Genomic DNA, 25901 nt, shown 5'->3' with positions numbered 1-25901 from the left:
CGGGCTCCCTGGGGACAGCAGCGGCCGGCACCGCCCCACAGCCCCTACGCCGCACCCAGGAGCCTCCCGGCTCAGCCGCCGTCCCGCGCCCACCCCGCTACCCCCTCACCGCGGCTCCGCACCGCCCAGGCGAGTCCCAGCAGCGAGCGCAGCCCTACCTGCACGCACAGCGCCATGGCTCGCGGCCCCGCACCGACACGGCGCGGCGGCAGCCGGAGGCCGAGCGGGTTTCCGCGTCCCAGGAGGCGACGGGGAAACACGAGCGCCCGCCGCGTGGCGGTGAGGTCACGCCGAGGTGCTTTCTGCAGGGGAACTCGGCGCTGCCGGAGCTCACGCAGCAGCCGCCTCCGCAGCGCCCAGCCCCGCGGCGGTGCCCCGCCTGCACCCCGCGGGAAGCCGCGGCCGGCCCGAAGGCCCGGAGCTGGGGGCGCGGCTCCGCTGCCCCGCGGTGCGGGCAGGGCACCGGGTCTCGTTCTCACCCCGAGGGGAATTCGCTCAGGGCTGGGGAATCCCGCTCGGCCGCAGCCGGGCGGGGCAGATCGACGATGCCCGAGCCGGGCCCTCGGAACCCGCGTGCAGCTCTGGTGTGAGCTGGGAGCTGCGGGGCGACGCGGGTGCTGCGGCGGACCTGATGGAGGCCCGGGCGCCACCGCCGCCCACAGACATCAGCGGGGCCGCAGCGGGAGCGGGGAGGAGATCCGGGCACCGGGCACGGAGGCTTCCGGAGCAACAGAAGCCGCTTTGCAGGGCCGAGGCCCAAACAGCCACGTGTGTCCCGCGGCTGGGCACGGCGTTACACGAAGGCCGTGAGACGCCGCCCAGAAGGGACCGCGGCTGTCGGGCTTTCGCACCGAGGTCGCGGGACAAAGCGGAACGGAACGGCGCCGGCAACGGGCGGCAGCTGCAGCGCCTCAACGCGCTGGCAGGGCGCCTCGCGCATGCGCTACCCTTACGCGGAACACCGTTCCGTCCACCTGGGTGCGGCTATTGGTCAGCGATCCTGACAGCCTCCGCGGTTTAAACCAATCGCTTCTTGGCGTAGACTTATTGGCAGTTACAGTAGCCTATCAGAACGCAAAGATGTGTGCGCCCGTCTCCAGCATGCCGCGCACACTAGCCAATGAGAGCCGGAGGCAGGTTGATTGTCAGTGCGCCGTACCTATGAAGAGGAAGAGCGTCACACCTGCCAAGGAATTTCTCGTTCTGCCAAAGTCCAGCAAGGAGCCCCTAGTCCCGCCCCCCGCTCCGGAGAGGTCGCCTTCCCTGACGGGCGTGAGCACAAACCTATCGGAGAGCGAGGCGGCCGGTGGGAGGGCGGCAGGGCCCGTCCCGCGCCCAATCAGCGGGCGGCGCTGCCGGAGCGGCGGGCGCGGCACCGAGGCAGGGGCGGGGCGAGCGGCGGCGGCGTCATGGCGGAGAGCGACTGGGACACGGTGACGGTGCTGCGCAAGAAGGGCCCCAGCGCGGCCCAGGCCAAGTCCAAGCAGGTCAGCGGGGCGGCGGCGGGGCGGCCCGGCCGGGGCCGAGGCGCGGAGGGAAGCGCGGTCGAGGCCCGGGGGGCGCCGCGGCTCGGCTGATGCAAGGGCCGGGGCGGGGCCGGGCCGGGCCTCGGCTGCCCGCGGGTGGCTCCCGAGCGGCGACGGCTGAGCACGGCCCTTCGCTCCCGCAGGCGGTGCTGGCGGCGCAGCGGCGGGGCGAGGACGTGGAGACCTCCAAGAAGTGTGAGTACGGCGCGGCCCGGGATCCCCGAGATGGGCGGGCGGCGGCCGTGCCTCCTGCTGATCGCGCACGCTGGAGAAGTCCCGTGGCTGCGCCGCCTTACGTGGGGCAGCTCTTTAAAATGCCCCGTTTCCTGGCTGGTGAAGCTGTTCCCCGCGCTGCTGTAAAGGCACACGCGGCAGGGACGGCCCGGCGCTGAGCGTCAGACTCTGACGTTAGGGATTCAAACTGACCACGGTGTTCTGCTTAAGTAACAAGGCAAGCAGCATACTTCTGAACCTGCAGCTTACAGCAAAGCTGCACTGTTACTGCTTGCTTCTCAATAGCATCAGAAACTTGGGTGGAAGCGGCCCTGTAAGTAAGCGAACGAGTCCTGAGTTCAAATATTAAATCCCCCTGTGCCATAGCAAAAACATGCATGCACGGAACGAAATCAGAACATAAAATCCCCAAGTAGTAGCAAAAATTTGCATATATGGAATGATGCCTCAGATGTTGCAGTAAAGAAAAGGGAGGGCTTGGAATGACTGTGTTTAGATGTCAGCTTTAACAGGAGTGAGATAACATTCCCTGACCTTCGGCAGGCAGGATACTGTTGAGGTCACTGCTGATGTTGGCACGAATCCTTGAAAGCTCCCTGGGCAGCTGAGTGTTTTGATTCCTCTTGGTGCAGCTCTGAGCCTTGTTTTGTTTGTTCTTGTGTTTTTTTGTTCTTGCTTTGAATGATAGGGGCAGCAGGCCAAAACAAACAACACTTCATCACAAAGAACACAGCCAAGCTCGACCGAGAGACAGAAGAGCTGCACCATGACAGAGTTCCCCTAGAGGTGGGCAAAGTAATCCAGCAGGGTCGGCAGAGCAAGGGCATGACACAGAAGGACTTGGCCACAGTAAGTATTGCCCAGCACCCTCTGGCCTCTGCTCTCACAGTCTGGAGATGAATACAGTCACCTCGAGGCAGCTGAAGTTAGACTTATCTCCTGTTTCCACATGGGTGCTATGAAGTTTGGTGAACATAACATCTCTGATGTCTAATCTCCAGGAGAATTAGTTGTATAGGCTTAGGGGATCATTCCTGCAGCCTTTGAACATCTGCTTAGAGCCCAGGCAGTGTCACTGCCGATGAGCTGGAGGCTTCTCCCTGCTCCTCTTCCCATGGGCTGAGCACCAGTGAGTTTTGTGTCTACTCTCTGTGCCTGATACCGTGTTCAGAAGCTCATTGCTTTACTAACGAGCTTTAGTACTTGGTGGTTTTGCTCCTGAGATGCTCAGAGAAGTCTGTCCAGGATGTGTCACTATCACTGTGACACCCAGTTTGTGGAGGGAGGTGATCGACTGACTGCACTGCAAGCCTAGAAGTAGGTGCTGTGTCCTCTGATCCTAATCTAATTATCCTCTGGCACAATTAGAGGCTGTTACTTATCTGTGTGAGTATTGGGAGTTTGGTTCTGAGTGTTTACTTTGTATGGAGCCAATGTTTGAGGCATATAATCTCTTTTTAGAAAATCAATGAAAAACCACAAGTCATTGCTGACTACGAATCAGGAAGAGCAATCCCCAATAACCAGGTTATGGGCAAGATTGAAAGAGCCATTGGTAAGTTGAGAAAGTAGGCTTCACAAACAGTGCTTCCAGTGTCTAACAGTGCTTTTAAATTATTCATACTTCCATGTTAGCACCTGCTCCTGACTGGAGGTTATTGAGGCTGTGGTGTCATTAAGCTGTGTGCTGATAAAAAGCTTGTATCTGCTGACTGAAACAAGAATGCAAAGCTCTTATTCCCCTTTGCTCTCCAATATTATGTGCAGATATGAGCCCTTGGGACATACCACACATGGTATATGGCCCCTCTAAAAATTCATGATATGCTGTGGTGCTTGAAGGTCTCATGTTAACTCAGGAGAGTATCTTGCATCCTCTAGTGTTGATGTTGCTGTGCTGCTCCTGTTCAGATACCATTTTTTAGAAACACAGTCAATACATGAGCAAACCGGAGCCTTTCTGGTAACTTCTCACGCTCCTATGAGCTGAAATATGAATTTGATTTCCTTGCCTTCTTTTCTGGACACTCTCTTCCTTTGTAGCAAAGATTGTAAAGCTGTGAATGATCGAGTGCACAACAGCTGATGGTTGTCTCCTCTGTCTTACTGCAGGCCTTAAACTGCGTGGGAAGGATATTGGAAAACCCCTCGAAACTGGCCCCAAAGGGAAATGACAACAAAGCCTCGAAATCAGTTTGCTCAGACTGATCTCGTCTGGCTGGTTCTCCTTAGCCACCGGAATCTCTCTTCGTATTGCCAAGCTGAACAAGAGGGTTTCAGACTTGCTTTGGGGGGGAAATCTGCAGAATCTGTACCTGCTGTAAAAAGGCAACCTTAAAGAAGCGATTGTCCTGATTTTGTTTTTTCCTTCCTCCTTTTCAGAGATTGATGAACTAAACCTCTTCCCTCTTCCCACTCCCCCTCCAAAAAAAATAACTGCATCTGATTTGCCAGAAAACATGTACGTCTTGGTGTTTAGAAGCAGCTCATGTTAAGACACTTGGGGTTGTCTGAAATGTGATCATTTGATTGGAGCAGTTTTGGGGAAGGGTGGGATATATTATAAATAACTTGGGAGAGTTGGGGTTTGATCAGTGTCCGCATTTGAAATGATGACTAAGTCACTGCATTGCAATGACATTTTTGTTCCTTCCAGCCTGTTTTAAAGAGATCTATAATAAAGTTTGATACCCTTCCGTTGCACCCTTCAGGTGGTTGCTTTGTGTTTACCAGCTGGCTGTAAATGTTTGTGGTTGGATGTTACTGGTGCTCTTAGCACCCTGGCTCTTCTGGGAGCATTACGGATCCACCTGAAGCGTGCAGGGTAACAGCTGATGTTGTCACAGCATCTTCACTGCTCTGCTTCTTCCCCTGCCTATTAGCACTGCAGCTTTGGCTTACAGCCCAGAGATGAAATCAATACTGTTTTTATCTTGTGCAGAGCTGAGTGGAGTCTCTGGCATTGCACAAATCAAGGCTGATGCAGAGGTAATGGGGCATTCATGTGAAGCCAAAGCCCTCCTTATGTCCTTGTTAACCTTCCTGTTGTGCACTGCCAGAGTGGGAGCAGGGGTGGAGCTTTAATACCTGTGCTTGATGGGACTCTGTGGCATGTCCTAAGTGGAAAAGAGCTGAAGGGAGAGTTGTCTGCAGCAGGACGAGAGGAAAGGCAGGCTTCTGCTGCAAACCACAACAGTGGCATGCCGTGTTCCCTTCAGCCAAGCACTGGGAGTTTTAGGAGAGCAGGCTTGCCTCCTTGCAGACGTTTGCCTCCCCAGAGGCTGAACGAGTTTGTCTGCTGTTGCAGTTACATGGCAGGCTTGCCAAGGGCAAGGGGATGAAATTGTTTTTGGAGCCGTGGGGAAAAAATGAGTGATCCCGGGCTTAAGAGTGTGCCAGGGCCTGGCTGCAGCAGTGAATGATGTGGTCCTGAGTCCATCCTGTGCCTTGAGAGAGCTTTTCATTTCCCAGTGAAACTGAAATGTGAAGTCTGAAGAGTCCTTGAAACAAGGGTGGGCTGTCCTGTGCGGCTGGGCTGTTGGCTGCCAGCAGCTGTGCTGCACGGTGCTTCCTGCCCCACCACCTCCACCCTCCCCAGTCCTACCTGGCTGCCCGGGATCTCCTGTGCCCTGGGAGCTGCTAGGTTGCTCCCTGGGGCTTAATCCTGTGACTGTCAATGCACGCACACATCACGCCATCTCCATGTGGTGTGGAAAGTTCATGTTGTAAAAAACAGCAGTGCTGTTCCCACGCGTGGGGAGGTAGTGGTGGAAACGGCTGCACTGTGCCCCCAGGGCTGCTGCTCTGCCGTGTGAGACGTGGGGCAGTGAGCATGCTGTGGGGCTGCAGCTGTGAGCTGGATGGAGTGCGAGGTTCTGCGGGAGGGATGCTCTGCCCTGGGCACACCTCGTGGGGCGAGGAGGTGGAGGGTGGTGCTGGCTTAGTTCAGTCTTCATCCCGTTCTTTTGGCACTTGTGCTATAGTGACCTTGTCCTGTAAAGAAAGGTCAGCGTGAATTGGTTGCAGTAAGCATAGTCTGATAGGAAATGTAAGGTTCTGACCCCTGTGCCAGCATGGGGGGCCCAGCAGCCATGCTGCATTGCGAGGCCAGAAGGGCTGCATCCTTTGGGATCGGCCCCGGCACAGCTGTGGGAAGTGGTGGCTCTGCTGGGGGCTGTGGGGCACAATCTCCTTAAAGGAAACTGAATGTAGTTTCAGCTGCCTCTGCAGGTCTGGAGGTGCTGGCTTGCTGAGAAGGAACAATGTTTGCACGACCCGCTCCCAGCAGGGCTGTGGGGAGCAGGAGCGCAGCCTCAGCTGTTTCTGGAACAAATGCCTGATCACAGCAGCAAAGTATCCAGCTCAGTCCCGCAGCCCTGGGGTCACTCATTTGCCAGTGCTCAGATAAGGGGCAGAGCCCTTTGCCCCTCTCTGACGTGTTGGCAGGCCGTGGGCTCACCGAATGCCTTCCGGGATTTGCTGAGCTTTTAGAAAGCATTGTTATGGCGCTGCTGGGGGCAGCTGAGCCAACAGGAGAGTCCTGCACATCCCCCAGCACCAGAGCTGCTGCTTACATCTCGAAAAGTGATGTTGTCGAAGCCCTGAGGAGTGTTGCTCTCCACGGCCATCCCACTCCCCTGCACTCTCCTCTTCAGCCAGTACCGGCAACCAACCGCCGCCAGTGCCAGCACGATGGCAGCCAGCAGCAGGCCAAGCACCACTTCTGCCACAAAGCCACTGGAAGACTTCACTACAGAGGAAGAAAGATGCTGCCAGGTTTGCGGGGACCACGATCACAAAGAATTTGTGTTACTGTTGTTGGGGATGACCCACACCTTTCCCTGGCGCCTCTGTGTTGGAGTCACAGCCTCCAGTGGCACTGTACTCGATATCATCCAGTGCCACGGTCCCCTCCATTGGCCACATCCGCGAGGCGATCTCAAAGACAATCTGCGTGGGAAGGTGCGATGCTGGGCTCGGTGTGCAGGGAGGGCACCCAGCGTCCTGGGAGGGCACCCGCTCACCTGGAACTCACTGGAACTCTCCAAAGGCACCGTGCTGCCTTGCCAGCCTTGGCTCCTCTGCCCTGCCACGCTCCATGCTGTGCGCTGCCCCATCACACTCTGCAGCTTCACCTGCAGCTCCCCGCCAGCTGCAGCATAGGGTGACAGCTGTCCCTATCAGCAGCAGCTCGGAGCCCACAGGAGCAGCCCAGGCCCTCTGTGGGACTGCAGTGCTTGGCAGAACCCCACTGCCCTGCAAGAGCTGTGCCAGGCTGCCCCCACACGGCCCCCAGCCGTCCCCTGGCTCCCGCTATAGGCTAAAGCCCCCTCCCCAGGGGCAGCACCCTCCCTTGCCCACCCCCTGGCAATGCTCTCACAGAGGTGCTCCGGGATGTCCATGTGGTACCAGAAGTGCAGGCAGCCGGCAGTGGTGGCGGGGAGGTGCTGGCTCTCCAGCTGGGCAGCGGTGCCCCCTGCACCCAGCACACGGGTGTCGAAGTGCACGTAGTGACCTGGAGGACAGGGTGGCATGCAGGATGGCCCCTGCCCCACAGCCCTCCTGCTTCTCACTGCCTTTGGGCACAGGATGTGGGCCACGGTACAGCCAGCTGACACAGCGCGTGCAGGGCTGTGCTGCTGACTGGGGGGCAGCAGCCCTCGAGAGGTCTGTCCCTTATGTACCAGCCCATGCCTGGAGCCAGGACATAGCTGATGATCTGCATCCCAGCCCTTTTAGGCCTCCACTCCATCCGCAGTGGAGGGAACGTTCACTGGTAATCCCATCCCTCCACAGCTCCTGTCGCTTCCCCCAAACCACACCAGGTCACCCTGAGGGTCCCCTACCATCCTCTGTGCCCAGGGTGTGGTCCTGCTCGGGGCCGGGGTACTTGGCCAGGGGGACCCCACTCTTCCAGCCCCAGGCGAAGCCATGCAGGCGCTCATCTGAAGGGCTGCTCCAGCCACACGTGTCCCACTCAAAGTCACAGGATGCTGGGGGGAAACAGGGGTTAAGACACGCTCTGCTTGGTGCTGGTGGTGGATGGAAGGGCTGTCCCCATCCCTGTGCCCATGTGTCCCCATGGGGTGCCCAGCACGCATGCTTCCACCTGGCTCAGGGCAGGCTCCATCTGACACGTGCAAGTCATCCAGTGCTATGTAGCTGTGCTCATTCCCAGCTCCCACTGCCTCAAACACCACCTGTGGGGAGGGCACGCTGAGGCTGGCAGCCACGAATTGTAGGGGGGACACCCATTTTACCCATTGTCAGCATGGCCCCTCCTGCAGCCTCCATCCCACCGGGAGCTGCCTGGGACCTTCCTCACCTTCCAATCTGTGTCTGCCTGAACAGTGACGTGCCCACGGTGCCAGGTATCACCCTCCATCGCACTGATGCTGAACAGCTTCCTCTGCTCACCATTCTCGTCCACGAGGACGCGGAGAGTCCCTGCCCGGGGCAAGGAGATGCTGAATGGCACCACACTGCATGTCCATGGCACAAGGGAGCACTCAGTCCATGGCACCCAACCTGTGCTGAGTGGGGGACATGGCTCGGAGCACGCAGAGCTCACCTGGGTCTGCATCACTCAGCTGGTACCAGAAAGCCAGGCACTGGGCAGGCACAGAGCGCTGGTACAGCGCAGAGCTGAGTGTGGCCACGTGCCCCGTGGGCAGCGAGTGCTTGCTGGTGTTCACCACCATATAATGTCCTGGCGATAAAGAAGCCCCGTGCTGTGACTGCCCCATGCCTGGCTCTCCCGGGGGCACTGATCTGCGTGGGCAGCCCCCACGTGGCTGGGGCCGTGGGCTGACAGCTGCAGCCACACGGGCAGGGCAGACAGCAGTGCGCCCCGAGCCCCAGCCCCAGTACCTGTGGTATCACCAGTGGTGTGGTCAGCCACAGGGCCAATGGTGATGCCGGTGCCGCCGCTCTGCCACCACCACTGCCCACTGCCCGCCAGCCCGCAGGCGCCCGCCTCAAAGGAGCAGGAGAGCTCGGCCCCGCAGGCACCCGCCGTCAGCGTCACGTCGTCCAGCGCCATGTCGCCCACAAAGCCGTCCCGCAGCGCCTCGAAGGCCAGCTGCCTCCGGGAGACAGCGGCTTCAGAGCAGCCTGGTCTGTGCCCCCCGGCCCAGCACAGCCCCATGCCACCTCACACCCCTTGCCCTCACCTGGTAGTGCTGCTGCCCCGTGGCAGGGAGCGTCGCCAGCCCGCGGTGCCACACGCTGCCCCGGCTGCCCCGCTGGGTCCACAGCACCGTCTCCTCCGCTCCCTGCAGCTGCAGCTTGAGGCTCAGAGTGCCTGGAAGGAGGGCAGCGGTGGGAGCCGGTGTTGCATCCGGCCTCAATGTGGCACCACAGAGCCTGGGGCGTGCTGGTGAGGACAGAGGGCTGCATACCGATCTGCGGGCCAGCCAGGCGGTACCAGAAGGTGAGGCAGCGCGGGGCAGCAGCTGGCTCCTGGCTGTAGGTGGTGAGCTGTGCGCGCTGCCCACGGCTCCACGGTGCCGAGGGGTCCGCAGCAAGGAAGTATCCTGATCAGTGGGAACAACCGAGCTGCACTCACCGAGCTGCACTCACCCATCCTCTCACTGCCACGTCCCCAGTGCATGGACTGAGTGCCCCCGTGCTGCTCAGCTGAGCTTACTCCCCTCGCTCCCAGGGCTGCCACAACGCACAAGGCACATCCAACCCTGGGGACTGGAGCAGCAGGGCCACTCCAGCTGCCCAGGATGTCACGAGAGGAGCCAGGCCCTTACCCGATCCGGTGGTGTGGTCAGAGCCCTGCCCCTTTCCTGTGCTGCGGATCCACTGGAAGTCGCTGCCCCGGTCCTGGTACCAGCCGCACAGGTCCACCTCGAAGTTGCAGGACAGTTCTGCCCAGAGTGAGGTGGTGAGGGCAGTGCAGATAAGGCACCCGGCGCATCTCCCTGCCACCTGCTCCAGGCAGCAGTGAGTGCTGGGGACAGGAGGTGTGCTCAGCCCGGCCCAGAGCCCAGCTGCAGGGCTGGGGACACTGAGGGCACCCGGCAGCCCCTGCAGCTCAGGACACCCATGTGTCCCCACACACCTGCAGCCCCCAGGGGCACCGTGGCAGGGTCGCACTGCACGAACGTCACGTTGTCGATGGCGATTTCCGCTGTGTCCTGCAGCTCCGCCATCCCCAGCAGCTCGACCTGTGGGTGGTGGTGGTGAGCCCTGGGGGCCACGGCCCTGCACCCAGCCAGGCCATCCCTTGGCAATACCTGGAAGGGCCGGGTCCTTTCCCCCAGTGGGACATGGACGTGCTCCCAGGTTGTGCTGCTGTCCCCCCGCGTGTGCCAGGCCAGGTGCGTCATGTCCGTGGAGTGCTCCGTGACAGCAACAGCAAGGAAACCTGAGCATAAGAGACGGTGCTGGGGACAAGGGCAGCACTGCCCAGCACCACTCAGCCTGCAGCCACAGGGCTGGCAGGGCTCGGCCAGGCAGGGATACCTTGGGGGCCACTGTGCAGGATGTAGCTCATCTCCATGGCGCAGGCCAGGCCGGAGGGACCCAGCAGAGGTGTGCGCACCTTGGCGGGAGCCACCATTTGTCCTTCTCCCCTCTGAAGGGCCAAGAAAGCTCCTGGGCAAGGAAACAGCCTGAGAGGTGGGGGCAGAGCCCCACACAGCACCCCCAGGAGAAGCACCCTGTTCCCATCACCTCTATCCCTCCCATGAAGACATCCTTCCACCCAAGCAGGAGCAGGCTCTGTGCCTCCCGGCCTCCTGTGGTCCTGGGGAGCATTGTCTGTGTGGTGGAATGGCCTCACCTGTTCCCACAAGGGCAGTGGCTGTGGGCTCGGTGACCCTCTGCACAGCCCAGCGCAGCTGGCCCACGCTGGTGTCGTGCCAACCCCCGGCCCCTTCCTCGAAGGTGGTCGCTCCTGCAACACTCATAGCTCAGCACAACCACGCCACGGCGCTTCCAGGACCCCCCGGCACTGCGAGGGCTGCAGGCAAGGTGAGCTGGGTGCCCCACATGCACTGCTGGCTCTCACCACAGTTGTTCTCATCTGAGCCATCAGCACACGCCTTGGCGAAGTCACAGGCCAGCTCGGCACTGACACAGCCCCCATCATCACAGGAGAATTCCTCGGCCGTGCAGGGGCTGGCACGGGGCCGGTCCGGCAGTTCCATGGGAGCTGGCTCTGATGGCAAAAGCACCAGACTAGAGTGTGGCACTGGCAGGGTGTGAGGCTGAGCCTGGCTCCAGGCAGCAGCACTAGCACTGCCCTTCCAGCCGCAGCCCCACCACGTGCTCCCCACCCCAGCTCACCCTGCTGCTGCACACAGCCTGGAGACAGGATCAGGTCATCCACAGCCACGGTGCCCCCGCTGCCTGCCTCCCCTGTGATCAGCACCTGTAGGAAGTGCAGCGGTGGTGGTCAACACACCCCTGGGGAAGGGTCTGTGTGGGGGTTAGGGTGACGCTGCGGCTGCAAGCAGTGGGTTTGGGGTAGTGGTTCTTCCCTTGTGCATGTCCCACATCCTGCAGCTGCCCAGCGTGCCACCGGGTGCTGCTGGGGTGCCAATATGGGTGCCCCCGCAGCTGGGAGGTGTTGGGCAGGTGGGTGGCCATAGGGGAGGGCAGATGGGCTGGGGGAAGTTGTGGGGTGACATGGTGCGTGTGAGGACTGCTCCCTACTCCGGCAGGGTGGTTTTTGGGCTCTGGGGGGATTTGTAAATAAGGGATGTGGGGACGCATCAGGAGGCTCAGCCCTGGCCTCTGGTTCCCAGCCCAACCGTTATCACTGGTCCCATGAGAGCACACTGGGGGTGCACAGACCAGAGACATGGCATGGGGGAGCCCCTTGTCTTGGGGCAGTGCTGGTGGAGGCTGCTGTAGGGGCAAGGCTTTGGGGCCAGGGCAGTGCCCCTGCCAGGTCCCCAGTTTGAGAGGGGCCGTGGGTACCCCAACCACCCAGCACAGTCCCAGCCCACCTTGAAGCTCTCTGTCAAATTGAAGTCCACTCGCTCACGGACCCAACAGCTGCCTGTGTCCCCTGTTCTCTCTCTCACCAGGTACTCGGTGGAGTTGATCACATAGGAGATGCTGAGGCTGCTGGTGGCTGAGCCGTGGAGATGGCAGTACAACACGAGCTGGGGCCGGGTGGTGGCAGTGAGGGCTGAGCAGGGGCACAAAGTCCTCACACCCCATGGGGCACTTGTGGGGCTGGAGAAGCTCAGTGCTCCCACCAGGTACTGAGATGCCACCAACCACCCTAGACCCATCGTCCTCCCCAGGCAAAGAGCCATGGCAGCCCTGACCCCATGCAGGGGTCCCTGCAAATGGGGATCCTGTCCCTCACCACCTCCATTCCCGTGGGGCTGCTGTCCCCTGCCCTGCACACAAGTGCCCGTAGTGACTCACAGAGCAGGAGTTGGTGGCCTGGAAAGTGGGGCTGCTCAACCTGGCCACGCTGCTGTCACCTCCAGTGATGGTATGGAGGAAATAGCCTGAGGAGACACCAAGATGGCTCTGAGCAGGGCTGGGCACGCGGTCAGAAAGGCAGAAGGAAGAAGGATGGTGGGAGGCATGGGGGACCCACTGCCAGCACACACCTGTAGCGCTGTTGTTGCTGTGATCCCGGGTGGGAACACCAGAGGTGGTCCCCAGGTCCATGCTTGTGTTCCTCCCCCATGCCGGCAGCCCAGCCTCTACTTCCCAGCTGCAAAGGTCTTCCTCGAAGGAGCAGAAGGTGAAGAGTTCTGTGGGACAGTGAGAGCAGTGACACACGGACGAAGGCCAGCCCTCTCCAGGCAAGGGGCTGCGCAATAGGCGGTGCAAAACCTGGTGGGTGGTTTTGTCCCTGCAGCTCTGGGACAGAGCTGGGATAACTCATGCCATCCACATGCCAACCCATGGTGCCATGGGCTCAGGCCCTCTGCCCATCTGCCTCCCCCAGCCCCAGGGCTGGAGATGCTCACGGCACTGCTCTTCATCAGAGCCGTCCCCGCAGTCATCGGTGCCATCACAGAAGCGGTCCAGGGCCAGGCAGGATCCTCTGCTGCAGTTGCTCTCCTCTGCCCCGCAGGTCTGCTGCCCAGCCGCTGGGCCGTGGGACACAGCGTCAGCACCGCTCTGTGCCGGGCTCCCCGCTCTGTCCCCCAGGCTGCTCCCCACACCCAAGGGATGGACTCTCTCTGCCCACTACGTGTCCTGGCCAGGACAGTTGACCCCAGGGCATCACGGGCAGTGGGAGAGCTTGCACAGAACGCCAAGGCCAACCACCTCCCCGGGGTCCCAGCACCATCCCAGCAGCCACAGCACTCACCCGGCAAGCCGCAGTTCCTGAAGACGATGTCATCGAGTGCCAGCACTGCCCCACACGTGGGCGGCTGTGTCAGGGCGAAGGTGAGCTGCAGAGAGAGGTGAGGGCTGGGTGAGCCTCCCCGACAGCCTCAGCTCCCGGTGCAGCCCAGCATCCCCATCTCACCTGGAACTGCCCCTTGATCCGGCCAGGGTACGCCACCAGCTGGTGCCAGCCCTCAGCCCTGTTCTCGGGGCTCCGCCACAGCTCCACCACTGTGTTCCCAAATGCCACAGCCAGGCGCAACAGCGGGCACGCAGTCTCGTTGAGCCCTGCAGAGAACCCACAGGTGGCCACTGAAATGGGCCTGTGCTATGGGGTGACTTGGGCTGGGGACACTTAGGTCCTGCTACCTCCATGTATTGGGCACAAAGAGGTGAGCGAGATGGCAGAGACCTATCTTGAGGTGTTCTGTCCCTCCCCATTGCCCCCATGGTCGCCTCCTTGCCCCGGTACCCACTGCAGGATCCTGGGTGCACTCACCACTTCCTGAGAGGTGGTACGAAGCCCAGATCTCGCACGTGGCAGTCGCCTCCTGCATGACTGGTGACTGGAGCCAGGCGGTGGCTGTGGCCTTTGCCGGCGGGGACATCGTCATCATGAACCACCCTGAGGAGGGCAGAGCAGAGCGGGGGCCGCACCCATGGAGCAGCACCAGCACTGCGGCCAGCACTGCTCCTGCAGGCTTTGCCCAGGCAGCCTGCCAGGACAGGAGAGCCAGTGCTCCCAAAGCACCCTGGACCAGAGGAGTGAGAGCCCACGCTGCAGCCTCTGCTTACCCCGGTCCGTGCCCACAGTGTGGTCTGAGTGCGGCCCTGTGCCCCATGAGTCCAGGCTGGCCCGGCTCCGCACCCATCTGTAGGTGGAGGTGCTCACATCCCGCCAGCCACAGTCATCATCCTCGAAATCACAGGTGAAGGGGGAGCCGAGCACAGCCGAGATCCCCAGGTACCCTGGGGTAAGGGAAGGGATCAGGGCACAGCTGGGTCAGCCTAGGGAGCTGTGGTGCCCGTGCTCCATCACCCTCTCACGGCACTCACCGCACTGGTTCTCGTCGGAGCAGTCACCGCAGTGGCACACGAAGTCGCAGAGCTGCTCAGCCACGCTGCCACAGCTGTTGACAGCAGCAGCCCTGCTGGAGGGGATGGACCCGGCTGCCAGAGAGAGGAAGGGGCTGAAAACCCCATGGAGGTGCTGGGCAAGGGGCCACCGTGGGTAACAGAGGGCACATGCATCCATGCAGCTGTGCAACCCCATTTGGGACCCTGCGTGGGAGAGCACTGGGCTCTCAGCAGCATCATCCCTTGGATAGGACCTCCACCACTGCCAATAGGCTGGTAGCCATGGTAGAGCCTGCAGTGAGGCCAAATCCTGCTGGCCTGTGGTCCTGCTCCCCCCTGCCCTCATGGATTGGCATCTCCCACCACCAGCACTCAGCACCAGAGACCACCAGGGCAGCGGCACCAACCCTGCTGCTGTCACCCCATTAAATCACACTCCTAGTCCAGGCCCCAGCCACCATCTAGGAGAGAGCTGGGAAAGTTTGGGCATTTCCTCCCAATGCTGAGCAAAGCCATCAATGTTGCACAGCCTGACTGGGACCGTCCCTGGTATTTCCAGGGAATCCCCCTTGTGTCTACATGAGGAGAGACCTGGTTGGGGATTGTTTCTGCCCCCGAAGTTGGGAAAGCTTCCACAGAGCTGCGAGGTGCAGCAAGCCCCCAGTGGGGCTGGCATGGGTGGGCCCTGTAGAACTACAGCCCCTCTCACCCCCAGCACAACCCGAGGCACTGGCCCAGCACAGCATCAACTCACCCAGCAGCAGCAGGGCCAGGAGGAGTGTGAGCCCTGACATCACAGGCAGAAGGGATGTGAGGAGAGCAGAAGAGAGTCGGGAGAGGCAGCAGCTGGGAGAAGCCATGCCACAAGCCTCAGGCTGGAATCTGCTCCCCAGGACCTGCTCCTCTCTGGACTTCAGCCCCTCTGTTATCTGTGCTGCTGCGCAGTGCGATTGCAACAGGCGTAGTAAAAGATGGGGCCCAATTCCTGAGTGTGAGAGGGGACACGTGGAGATGAGGAACCCTGTGCCCTCCCACAGAGGAGTCACTCCATCTGGGGCACCCCATTGCCACACAGGGGGCACCGAGCCACACTGCAGGGCATTCCCTGTGGGGCTTTTCCCACAGATCCACAACACTTCTCTCTTTCCTGAGTTTGATGCCTGATGTCTGTTTGGATTCAGGGAATGGGACTCCAGATACCAGGAAGCAGCTGCTTTACCAGGGTACTACGCTGCAACGCTCTCTGTTAGACGACTTCCTTGCTTGCAGACACGAGCTCTGTGCCTTGTCTCTCCCTGGGGTAGTTTGATCCTTCCCCAGTGAAGGTGACAAGATGCTGCCTCAGGGGGACACTTTATCAGGGAGTGTAGTGACAGGACAAAGGGTAAGTGCTCTATACTGAAAGAGAGATTTAGGATGTGAGGAATTCTTCACTCCTTGAGTGGTGAGGCCCTGGCACTGAGGCCCAGAGAAGCTGTGGGTGCCCCATCCCCGGAGGTGCCCAAGACAAGGGTGGATGGGGCCCTGGGCAGCCTGAGCTGTGCCCAGCCCACAGCAGGGAGTCAGAACAGTGATCTTTAACATCCCTTCCAGCTCAAACCACTCTCGTCCATGTCAAATAACTTCCCTGCCCTCATAGGAGGCAGCAATGGAGCAACCTACACAGCCAGCCTGACCTGCAGCACTCTGAGCTCTCCTGACACCCAAACTTCCGCAGCTTCCTCTGCTGCTTCACCCAGCCTCTCATTCCCGATATCTCCCTCACCACGGAAGTGTAAGCAGAAAGTTCCCCTGGAGAGCGAACTGGGAAATACCAAGGCAGAGAAGCAAGTACTAGCTGTCCAGAGGGTTAAATTCAAGGAGGACTGAGGTGTGATCAATCTGCCCACGCTCCCTGGAAGCTCTGTGGTTTCCCAGTGGCTGGGGGCAGAAGATGAAGACACACATTCTGCAGGCTACTGTCACTGATCTGCTCCTTCTGCCCGAGAAGACTGAGCACACACTTTGCCCTCCCCTTTGTCAGGCAATGGGGACCCATCCCTCTCTTGCAGTTGTCTCCCAGCTCTGCTTGGTGCTCTCAGTGCTGCAGGACAGGCACTATTTTCAGAGCCCACACTGCTGACTGCAGCTGCTCCCAAGGGTAATCCTGACACGCACTCTGCTGTCAGTCCCAAAGCACTGCCTCCAACAGACGTCTGCAGAGCTGGAAGCCTGGGGACTCGCTCCTCACACGCTCCCACTAGTAGGAAGCACCAGACATGCAGGAAGGAGCTGTGCCATTAACACAGAACCAAGCAGGGCCAGCGGCGCTCCCCAACATGTTTAATTCTCACATATACATGGACAAATCCTTGCCACAGGGGAAGCCGAGCGCCCACCAGCTTCACCCAGGTAAGGACTTTGCCCGCAGGCTTTGCGGCTCCGTGGCAGGGAGATGGGAATAGTCCATGGCACATGGGAAGTGTGGTGACAGCAGAGATGGGCGAGTTCCCCCAGAGGATGGAAGCTCATCAGTGCAGCGAGTTCAAGAGAGAAGCCCAGCAGAGCTCAGGGCACTGCTGAGCACGGAGACCCCGCTGCCATTTTGTGAGTGCTGGAAGCGATCCCACCAGCTGCGGGCTGGTGCTGCTGCCTTGCCAGGTCACATCAGTAGCCTTCATCTGCCCAGGTGATCTCATAGTCTGGATACTTGGCTTTCAGCTTCTCTGTAGTTACAGAGTGATTTGCTCGCCCAAAGCCCTGCAAGACGAAAGGGAATTCAGGAGTAAAGCACATGCAGTTACCACCTGCAGAAGAGCTGAGAGAGCCACTGAGTCAGTCAAAGCAATCAGATGCCCTGGGAGAAAGGACAGGTCCTACGTTTGTGCAAGCTGAATAGCTGCAACTGAAGCACAGCACTGGCTCAGGCCATGCACAGCTCAGCCTGAAGGAGGCTGCCAGGCAGCACAGCTCCCATCTGAGTGCAGTGCCACCCACCAGCAAAAGTAACCCCTGGAGATGGAACTGGGAGCAGAGCTGGTGTCACTGCCACCCTCAGAGTGCATTCTGAGCTCCCTGGGGAGCAGGTGACAGCTTCAGCATAGAAGGGGAACAGTGACAGACAAAGGGAAGCAGGAAAGCACTGACTAATGGGGGTGGAGGGAAAGCAGTAGTGTGGAATTGCAGCTCCTGCAGGCACCCCCAGCACAGCACAGCGGCCGTTCAGCTGCGGTCTGCACTCAGCCTCCCACCACCGCCCTGCGCTGGGCTGCAGGACACGCACGGGCACAGCCACAGCTAGCAAAGCAGGAGCCGCACTCTGATCCAACACAACCAGCAGGGCACGAGGCCTCAGGACTGCCAACCACCCCGCGAAGGGGCAGCCCGACCCCAGCCCACCTCACAGCGGCGCCGCACACGGGGCCGCTTCCGCGGCACCGCAGCGCCACTCACCACCGAGTACCCGTAGACGTGGATCTTCTTCTCCTGGCTCTGGTGGGAGATGCGGCCGCCGCCCAGGCACTCGCAGTCGAAACCCTGCGGCTCCAGCTCGGCCGCCGCCTTGTCGTAGATATCGGCTGCGGGAGAGCGCACCGCGGGGTCAGGCGGCCCCGGGACGGCGCCGGGGGGACCGCGCCCGCCGTAATCCCCGCAGCCCCGTCCCGCGGCGCCCCGAAGCCCCGGCGATACGGGAAGGAAGGGGCGCCGAGCCCGGGAGCGCGCTGCCGAAAGGAGACCCGCAGCCGCTCCGCAGGAACCGCGCCCGGCCGCCGCCCCGCCGCCCGGCTCTCACCGTGGTACTCGGCCCAGCCGTGCCCGCGCACCACCTCCTTCCCGGGCTCCGAGGCGCCGGCAGCGCGGTGCCGCACACGCAGCAGGACGTACTTGAACACGCCGCCATCGTCGATATCCACGTCCGCCACCCGCTGCAGCGCCGCCGCCGCCATCGCTCCCGCCCCGACGGCGACCCCGCCCCTTCCGGGGCGTGCGGCGCAGCGCGGCCAATCAGCGCCGGGGCACGCCCCGCGGCAGGTGTGTTGGCCCCTCCCCTTCCGGCCGCGCCCAGCCCAGGGGCGGTGCGCGCGGGGCTGCGAGCTGTGGGTGCGCGGCGCGGGGTAGCGTCGGTCCCGCGGTGCGGTGCGGCAGGCCGCGCCCCGAGCCCTGAGACCCGCGGCGGTACCGGAGCTGCAACCGGCCGCGCGGAACGGGGCAGCGGTGCCGGTCGGAGGGCGGGGCCCTGCTCCAGGTAGGGCCCGGCACGGGGCCGGGCTCTGTCCCCGCTCTGTCCCCCCCCAGCCCTGTCCCTGCCCCGGCTCTGGGCCGCCCCTGCGGCTCATACGCGGTGCCACGCTCAGGACACGGCATTGCACAGCACAGAGATCTGACGCAGCCCCGCTCCCACCCGGCCCCACGGAGCCTCGCCGTCCCCCAGGCAGCATCTGCTGTAGCCCAGCAGCGCTCTGCGGGGCCCCGCCAGGGGAGGGTGCCGGCCGGGGGACGCGCCGCGCCGGGCCCCGAGTGTGAGCGGGGTGCGGGGTGCTGCGGTGCGGCACGTGGAGACCCGCGGGATGCTGCTGGCGCCGCACCCCGGCACCCGGCGGCTCCGTTAATCCCCCCCACCACCCTCGGCCTCCTCCCCGGGGAGCAGAGGGTGCCCATCCCACCGCCCCGCCGGGAAAACGCCTATCTACAGAGGGACCGCGCGGCCGCTGGGGTCCGAGTGCCACGTTCACATGATGTCGTCCAGGAGGTTGGGGCTGGCCACCCAGTCCAGCGTGCGGGGCTCGGAGGCGGCCATGATCATGCACATGAACTGTTTGCCTGTCCTTTTGTCGATGGGGTAAATGGTGGTGGGGGTGAAGCGCTTGTTGCTCTCCACAAAATCGCAGAGCTGCTCGTAGACGGCCGGGAACTCGTGCCGCAGGAAGACGCCGCGGATGCGCAGCTCCCGCTGGATGTTGATGAAGCAAACCTCCCGCGCCTTGCGGCCCTCCTCGCCCTCCTTGTCGATGTCCGCCGTGCCGGGTGGCGGTGTCAGGATCAACGTCTCCATATCCCTCTCCTTCTTTGGGATCTTCTTCTCGGGGCTGGAGGAGGCTAAGGCCACCTTGGCGTATTTTCTGACTGTCGGCACCTGCACCTTTGGAGACGGCCTCTCGGGCACTTTTTGAGCCACGGCCACGGTTACATTCAAGAGGAAACATTCGTCGGGGTCGTACTGGTTGCCGGTCTCCCGCAGCTCCCGGGCGTACTCCCCCAGGTTGTCCGAGTAGCTCTCCAGCTCCCGCAGGGACAGGTAGGTGGGGGACATCAGCAGGCTCTCCAGCCCGAACTGCAGGAAGTTCTCAGCCGAGCCTGAGTTGGGGAAGCCCAGGAAGAGCACACCGCGGCCGCGGGACAGGTAACCCACCTTGGCGATGCGCGAGAAGGCCTTGTGCACCTCGGCATTCTCCCGGCAGAACTGCAGCACGTGGCGGCAGACGCTGCCCACGCGTCCGTAGACGCAGCTCTCCTTGTGCGTGTCCCAGTCCTCGCGGCGGCAGTGCCGGGAACAGTAATATGTGTAGCAGCTGTGGCACGACTTGAAGTAGAGGCAGGCATTGAACATGGTCTCTGTCCGCCGGCACTTGGCGTTGGAGCACATCATCATGTCATCCTCCTCCGCGCTCAGGTCAGGCGAGCAGTTCTCCAGAGGCTTCTCAAAAGTGCTGCTGGCTGGTGGGGAAGGCTGTGGGCGCGGGGCGCCGCCAAAAGAGCTGGGACCCGGCTGCTCCTTCGTGGGCCGGAAACTCTCAGGCACACTGGGGGGAACCTTCCTCCCCTCACCCCGTCGAGGTGGTCCTGGCGCGCTGCTGCTCAGGAGCTTCTTGAGCTGCTCAGCCAAACTGTCTCTGTCCCCTGCACGGTGGCCCGGTGCCGGCTTGTAGTCGATGACGAGATCGGTGATGAGCTCATCCAGCTGCTCCAGGCTGCGCTGGCGCGCTGAGCCACTCTCCTTGGGGACGGGCTGCGGGGCGTAGGGCGCAGCGTAGGGCGTCTGCTCCCGTCCTGCATCCAGCACGTCCCAGCTGGCCGAGCGCCGCTCACTGCGGCCCATCCCATTGGCGCGGATGTCGTTGTCGGTGATGGTGATCTCTGGCGTGACGTACCAGGAACGGCCCAGGGGGCCACGGCCGCTGTCGCTGTGCACCCGCTCGAGGATGGAGCTCTCCGACAGGGACAGGGCAGCGTAGCGCTTGGGCGAGCTCGACAGGTTGATCACCACTGGCTGCCGGCGCTCGTCAGGGGATAAGGCACGGTGCTGCTCCTGGACGAGCAGGTTCTCGTAGCTGCGCCCGCGCTGCAAGGCCTCTTCCCTGCGTGCCGCCGGTGCCAGGATGTTATCCCAGGACTTGGAGTAGTTCTGGCTGTCCCGGCCCAGCCGCGGTGGGTTTGTGCTGTAGCTGGCGTGCCAGGAGGAGAGCATGGCCTCGCGCCCGGCCGGCTGTGGGGCAAAGCGTGACACCTGCAAGCTCTGGTAGGGCAGCGCGCTCCGCTCGGGGCAGTACCAGTCGCTGAAGTGCAAGGGCTGGGTGCTACGGGGAGGGGGGCACGTTCGAGAGAGCACCTCCCGCTCACGGTACTTCCCGTAGTCCTCGGCGTAGAAGACCCTGGCTGAGGAGCCGAGTGCTGGGTATGTCCGGGCATCCTCCGCGTACAGGGCCTTGACGGGGGTGCTGCGTGGGGTGTAGAAGCGGGGCTCCTCTCTGTAGAAGGCGTGGGCAGGTGCCTCCTGCATGGGGAAGCCCCGTGCCTCCTCCACGTACAACGTCCGCGGTGGCACAGTCTGCACGCCCGCCCTGGCCGGGTCCTCCACGTAGAAGTGCTGCGGGGGGCCGTGGCGCACAGGGTAGGGGTAGCTGGCGTAGCCCGCGCTCCGCAGCGGCACAGCGGGGCTGGGGCACCTCATCGGCTCCTCCGCATAGAAGAACTTGGTGGGGACGCCGGCCGCCGAGAAGGTCATGCAGCCCCTCTCGGGGTACTCCCTGAATTCCCGTGAGGCCGGCACCGGCACCGTCTGGTATGCCAGCGCCCGTGGATCCGCCTCAAAGTACTCAGTGGGGTAGGGCAGGAGCGGGGGGTCCCCGCTGTAGGAGTCACTGGGGGTGGGCGTGCGGGACACGGACACCTGCCTGCTGCCTGGTACTGCCAGGCTGCGGGCGGCCCCAGGGGCGCGGGGCCATTGCGGCGGCTCCGGCCGGCTCTGCGCGGCCCGCAGGCTGCGCGCGGTGTGCACCAACACCGCCTCGTCCGGTTTGATGTCCATGCGGCACTTGACGTGGGGGCTGGCGCCCACCTTGGCGCCTGGCCCCTCCTCAAAGCAGTTGCTGCCCACGCAGAGCGGGGAGATGCGGCTGACGCTGCTGCGCTGCGGCTGCAGCTTGATGGGATGCACCTCGTTGGCCAGCGCTCGCAGCGGCACGTGGCTCTCGCGGCGCGGCGACGGCTCGGCACGTGGCGGCCCCCGCTCCACCCGCAGCGCTTCGCGTCCGCGCCGGGCCGGGGGTGGTGACGCCGAGACGGCGATGGGCACCGGTGTGAAGGAGGGCTTCATCCGCGGCGCGCTCTTGGAGCGGGCCCGCGGCTTCGGCTCGCCCCGCGGAGCGTCCCTGGCCGGTGGTGGGGCCCTGCTGCCGTACGGGTCTGGCTTGGGGGGCACGCGCCGGCCTGGCGGCCCTGGGGTGGGCTCGGGGTTGCCGGGCTGTGGGCACGGCCGCTCCATGGCCGGAGGAGCGCCCAGCGGCTCGTCCAGCGACTCGAGGAAGTCGAAGCTCCGGCAGTGGCGTTTGTTGAAGGGCTGCGGGTCGCGGGGCAGGGAGGAGGACATGGAGGCGTCACATCGCGCCAGGGGCTGGCGGACAATGGAATCCCCGGGGGCTGCGGAGGCCACCTTTATGTCTTGGTACACCGTAGACACCAGGATGTCAGGTGGGTCTGTTCGTGTCATCTTAAAAGAGACGCTTCTGTCGCCAGCTTCCTTCAGATGGCCTCAGGGGAAGGCGGCTGGCCCTGCAAGAGAACAGAAAGGTCCCTAAATCCCGGCGAGGAGCTCGGGGCCACGGCAGCGTGGGATCAAACCCCACATCCTCGGCTCAGGGGGGCTTGGCCACCTCTTCAGAGCAGGGAGGTTGGGGGTGTCTCTGCCCTGCCGCTGCTGTTAGCGCACTGCTCCTGCTGGGGAGAACCATCGAAACGCTGTTCAGAGAGGTTGGCTGTCCAGAGGGCACACAAATGCCATGGCACCTGCAGGTGCCTGCTCACCAAGGGCAGGAGGCCACTAACTGCCGCACCGAGCTGCTGGAGACAGGCCTGGGACACGGAGACCCTCCTGCAGCATCAGCAGCTCTGAGCAGGGCTCGGGGGACTCAGCAAGGGAGTTTCTGTAGCAGATGGGGATGTTTCTGGCAGTGCGCTGCGACCATCCAAGCAGCCATGTGGGCTCCCAGGACCACGTGCGCCCTCATGCCACGTGGGCACCACTGGGAGCATCACCTGAAGATGGGTACTGTGGGCACCCACTGCAATGGGCAGGAAAGCTCCGCACACCCACAGCCCATGAGTGCCCTGAAGTGGCAGCAGTTCTGGCTGCTCGCAGCCACAGCACTCCCTGGGGCTCGTGAAGACCGGCACAGAGGCAGCAGGGCTGCTGTGGCCATGCCCCCACCCAGAGGGCAGCAGCAGCTCCTCAGCCGCTCCCTCATCACCTGTGGCTCAGGTGACCCAGCTCCAGAGAGGCTGTGCTCACTCAGCACCATCCAGCTTTGTCCTCTCCCACATCCTGTGCTGCCCTGCACCAGGATGGGTCTCCCTGGCTGAAGGAGCGGGATGGGGGTCAGCGAGGGGACGGGCACAGAACGGGCACAGAGCCACCACTGCAATGATCCAGTGCAGGGATCAGAGCCCCTGGCTGCATGTGGGATAGTTGTGTGGCAAAGGGACGCTGTGTGCTGCTGGCATGCCAAGGTGAGCAGGAGAGAAGGCAGGGTGGCTCAGCCAGGCGCCTGGTGGGTTCTGCAGTCATCTTCAGTGAAAGTGCATGGGGGGAACAGCTGCGGCCCGCAGCCAGCACTGAGCGCAGCCCGTCTGCTGGTGGGTACGGCCGCCCGGCCCTAACACTCAGAACGTGGACCACCTGGCTGGGGGGCCTGGGAGCATGGGGCTGTGCAGGCTGCTGCAGGAGACAAAAAGGTGCATTTCAAAGGGAGTCAGAATGCATTTTGTTTTAAACAAGAAGCAGAGGACCACAGGGAATGCATTTCAGGGAGAAAAGGAACAGACTTTATTTGGCAAGGTGCAGTGTTGACTATGCATGGATGTGGCAGGGGGTCCTGTAGCCCTCATTTCCCATCTGGATAAAGCCCTGTCTTGTCCTTAAGCTGGGGGCTGGGAGTGGACATAGGTGCTGGGGAGGGGGTGAAGGTAGTAAGGCAGTGGGAGGCGGCAGGATCCTCTGCCCAAGGGAACGGGGAGCCTGGTGTCCAGGGAGTGCTTGGTGCCAGTCTGGGAAGGTCAGGAGGTGCCTTTGGAGCACCTTGGGCACAGGAGGGCAGCACCCCTGCACAGCGATGCCAGCAGCGGCACCGGGCAGCCCATCCCCACGGCGTCGGGCTGCTCGCAGGCAGGGAACCGTGGCTCATTGGCCAGGGTCCTACCTGGTCCAGCAGCAGCAGGGATGGGGCGGGTGGGCTGAGCTGGCCGAGGGCCCCGCGGCGGCTCCATCCCAGCGCTGCAAAATAAAAGAGGTGTGTGAGGGTCCTGGCCGTGAGAGCAGGTGGCTGCCGGGGCCACGGGGCGCAGAGAGCTCCAGGGATGTGGGCTCTGCATCACACGGACACCACGACGCCCGCTGAGCTGTGCGAGGTCGCGCTGCCGGGGGAACCCGGGGACAGCGTGGTGCATCCCTGGGTTGCCATGGTTTCCCCAAATTATTCCTCCTCTGCGAGGATGGCGTGGGTGCGTGGGGAGGCTGCGCGGCAGGGGGCCGGGGGGGGCTCTGCAGCAGTGCACGGGGAGCAGCCACATGGGCATCCACTGCGCATCTGGGGCACGGCAGGGACGGTCCTGCTGTGGCTGTCTATGGTGGGACGGACACCGGTGTGACACAGCAGCCCCATGTGGGCGCTCAGGCAGAACTCAGCAGGGCCCCCAGGAGTGGCCTGAGCCCCGGGGGCAGCGAGGTGTGGGACTGCGTCTGTATGCAGACAGGTGCACTGCCACGCTCCCACTGCCCACGAGTCCTGAGTGCTACTGGTCGCTGCTCCCTTCTGCATGGAGAGGATTTTGCCCCCGCCCACTCTCCTGCCTCCCTCTGGTAGGTGCCGGCAGCCCCGTTCTGCCCCCAGCCCCGCTGGGTTCCTCCTGTATCCCCCGGAGGATGCCGCCACCGGCTGGCAGCGTTTCGGGACTGCAGATGCTCTCTGCATGGGGCCTGTATGGGACCCATGGCACCCTCTGGGGGCACGGCAAACCCACCACCCGCATTCCACTGCAGGCTCTCCCGGGGAGGGCCCCTGTGGTTTGTCGCAGCTCCCCACACCTCTGCTGCTGGGGGACGCCTCTGCCCTGCGTGTGCCAGCAGCGCTGCCCACAGCTGTGACCCCACAGTGCACCGAGGGACCCAGCACTGCCTTTCCAGCAGCGTGCAGGGAGCAGCACGAGGGCATTTGGGGCCAGCAGAGACCCCGGGCTGAAGGAGGCTCCGAGAATTGGGTCGCTCCCTGCACGCGGCACTGGCAGGCGGCACGAGGGCTGTGCAGTGCCGCTGCCCCCAACCCGCTCTGCCCCCCAGCCTGTCCCGTACCCACGGCGGGCTCAGCACTGAGCACTGCCCTTCAGCCCACCCGGCTCAGCCGCACGCCGCCCCAAGCGCGCTGCCAGCCCCTGGGCATTGCTGCACCCTTGTGCCCATCACACAGAACGCCCTGGGCGTGCTGCTCACGGTGTGCTGCCAGCTCAGCCCCCGCCTGTACCGCCAACACGCTGCCTACACGCACCGCACCGAGCAGCTGCTGCAGCAGCACCGCACTCACAGCACAATCGTGCTGCCACTGCACTGCACTGAGCTGGCTGCCACTGCACGGCCCTGTGGCCCCGGGCACGCTGTGTGTGTGCTCCTGCGCTGTGCAAGGCATGCTGCACGCATGACCAGTGCACTGTGCCTGCTGCACTTGCAGCCCAGGCCTGGGTGCTCCGTGCAAGGACCCCCCGGTTGCGCTGATGCCCCCTCCCTGTGTGCCCCGGCCCGTTCTCCTCTTTAGGGCCGGGCCTGGGGCTCCCCGCCCCGAGGGGCACCCGCAGATGGACACAGATGGGGCAGCCTGGTGCAGGGGGCACAGTGCCGGGTGGCATCGCCAGGCCCACTGTCACCCCCGCATTGTCTTTCCCCATTACCTGCCCGGAATGCGGTGCCCGGCTGGGCGAGGGGACGCGGCCGGGGAAAGCAGAGCTGCCGGTCCTGGGGCGGTGGCCCCGCACTGCGCACCGGCACCGGGTGACGCTGGGCCGCGCCGGGTGCTGAGCCGGGCCCCGGGGACAGACGGCACTGCAGCGCGGTGATGGAGGCACGGGGATGGGATGGGGATGGGAATGAGATGAGGATGAAGATGGGGATGGCCTGAGAGGGCGCCGGCGATACGATGGGATGAGGAGGGCAGGGCGCTGGGCCATGGGGGGAAGGGATGGAGATGTGCGGAATGGAGGAAGCATAGCGGGCATGCGATGGGAAGA

General features: G+C 62.9%; 4 protein-coding genes across 6 annotated transcripts; 1 reads left to right on the top strand and 3 right to left on the bottom strand.

Annotated features, from left to right (window-relative positions):
* Positions 1-1409: 1409 nt before the first annotated feature.
* Positions 1410-4437, top strand: EDF1 (endothelial differentiation related factor 1; the record flags this gene model as incomplete). 3 transcript variants are annotated; one of them, XM_079544762.1, is made up of 5 exons in its annotated part: positions 1410-1487; positions 1670-1721; positions 2449-2546; positions 3222-3315; positions 3873-4437. In XM_079544762.1, 5 exons carry the CDS (start codon positions 1410-1412, stop codon positions 3932-3934), a joined length of 384 nt encoding a protein of 127 aa, XP_079400888.1. In that variant the 3' UTR covers positions 3935-4437. The 3 variants fall into 3 exon arrangements, with proteins under 3 accessions (XP_079400888.1, XP_079400887.1, XP_079400886.1); XM_079544761.1 differs by having other exon boundaries at positions 2449-2555; XM_079544760.1 differs by having other exon boundaries at positions 2449-2609.
* A 1268-nt stretch (positions 4438-5705) lies between these two features.
* On the bottom strand, positions 5706-15016 carry MAMDC4 (MAM domain containing 4; the record flags this gene model as incomplete). Its single annotated transcript, XM_079544755.1, has 29 exons — positions 5706-5753; positions 6335-6510; positions 6596-6710; positions 6785-6912; positions 7141-7275; positions 7607-7753; positions 7870-7960; positions 8086-8207; positions 8332-8469; positions 8631-8841; positions 8933-9063; positions 9161-9295; positions 9521-9637; positions 9832-9937; positions 10007-10137; positions 10236-10367; positions 10555-10668; positions 10783-10965; positions 11061-11145; positions 11726-11884; positions 12156-12241; positions 12347-12493; positions 12713-12835; positions 13060-13144; positions 13222-13367; positions 13579-13704; positions 13875-14048; positions 14136-14249; positions 14911-15016. 29 exons carry the CDS (start codon positions 15014-15016, stop codon positions 5706-5708), a joined length of 3711 nt encoding a protein of 1236 aa, XP_079400881.1.
* Positions 15017-16802: 1786 nt separating this feature from the next.
* On the bottom strand, positions 16803-18082 carry PHPT1 (phosphohistidine phosphatase 1; the record flags this gene model as incomplete). The annotated part of the gene is made up of 3 exons (XM_079544764.1): positions 16803-16895; positions 17589-17713; positions 17929-18082. The coding sequence occupies 3 exons, from the start codon at positions 18080-18082 to the stop codon at positions 16803-16805; spliced, it is 372 nt and encodes a 123-aa protein (XP_079400890.1).
* A 782-nt stretch (positions 18083-18864) lies between these two features.
* AJM1 (apical junction component 1 homolog) lies at positions 18865-22122 on the bottom strand (the record flags this gene model as incomplete). Its single annotated transcript, XM_079544754.1, has 1 exon — positions 18865-22122. One exon carries the CDS (start codon positions 22120-22122, stop codon positions 18865-18867), a length of 3258 nt encoding a protein of 1085 aa, XP_079400880.1.
* Positions 22123-25901: the final 3779 nt, after the last annotated feature.

Source organism: Tetrao urogallus (assembly GCF_951394365.1).
Source record: "Tetrao urogallus genome assembly, chromosome: 19".
In the NCBI taxonomy this organism is placed as follows: domain Eukaryota; kingdom Metazoa; phylum Chordata; class Aves; order Galliformes; family Phasianidae; genus Tetrao; species Tetrao urogallus.
This window is presented reverse-complemented; position numbering and strand designations above follow the sequence as displayed.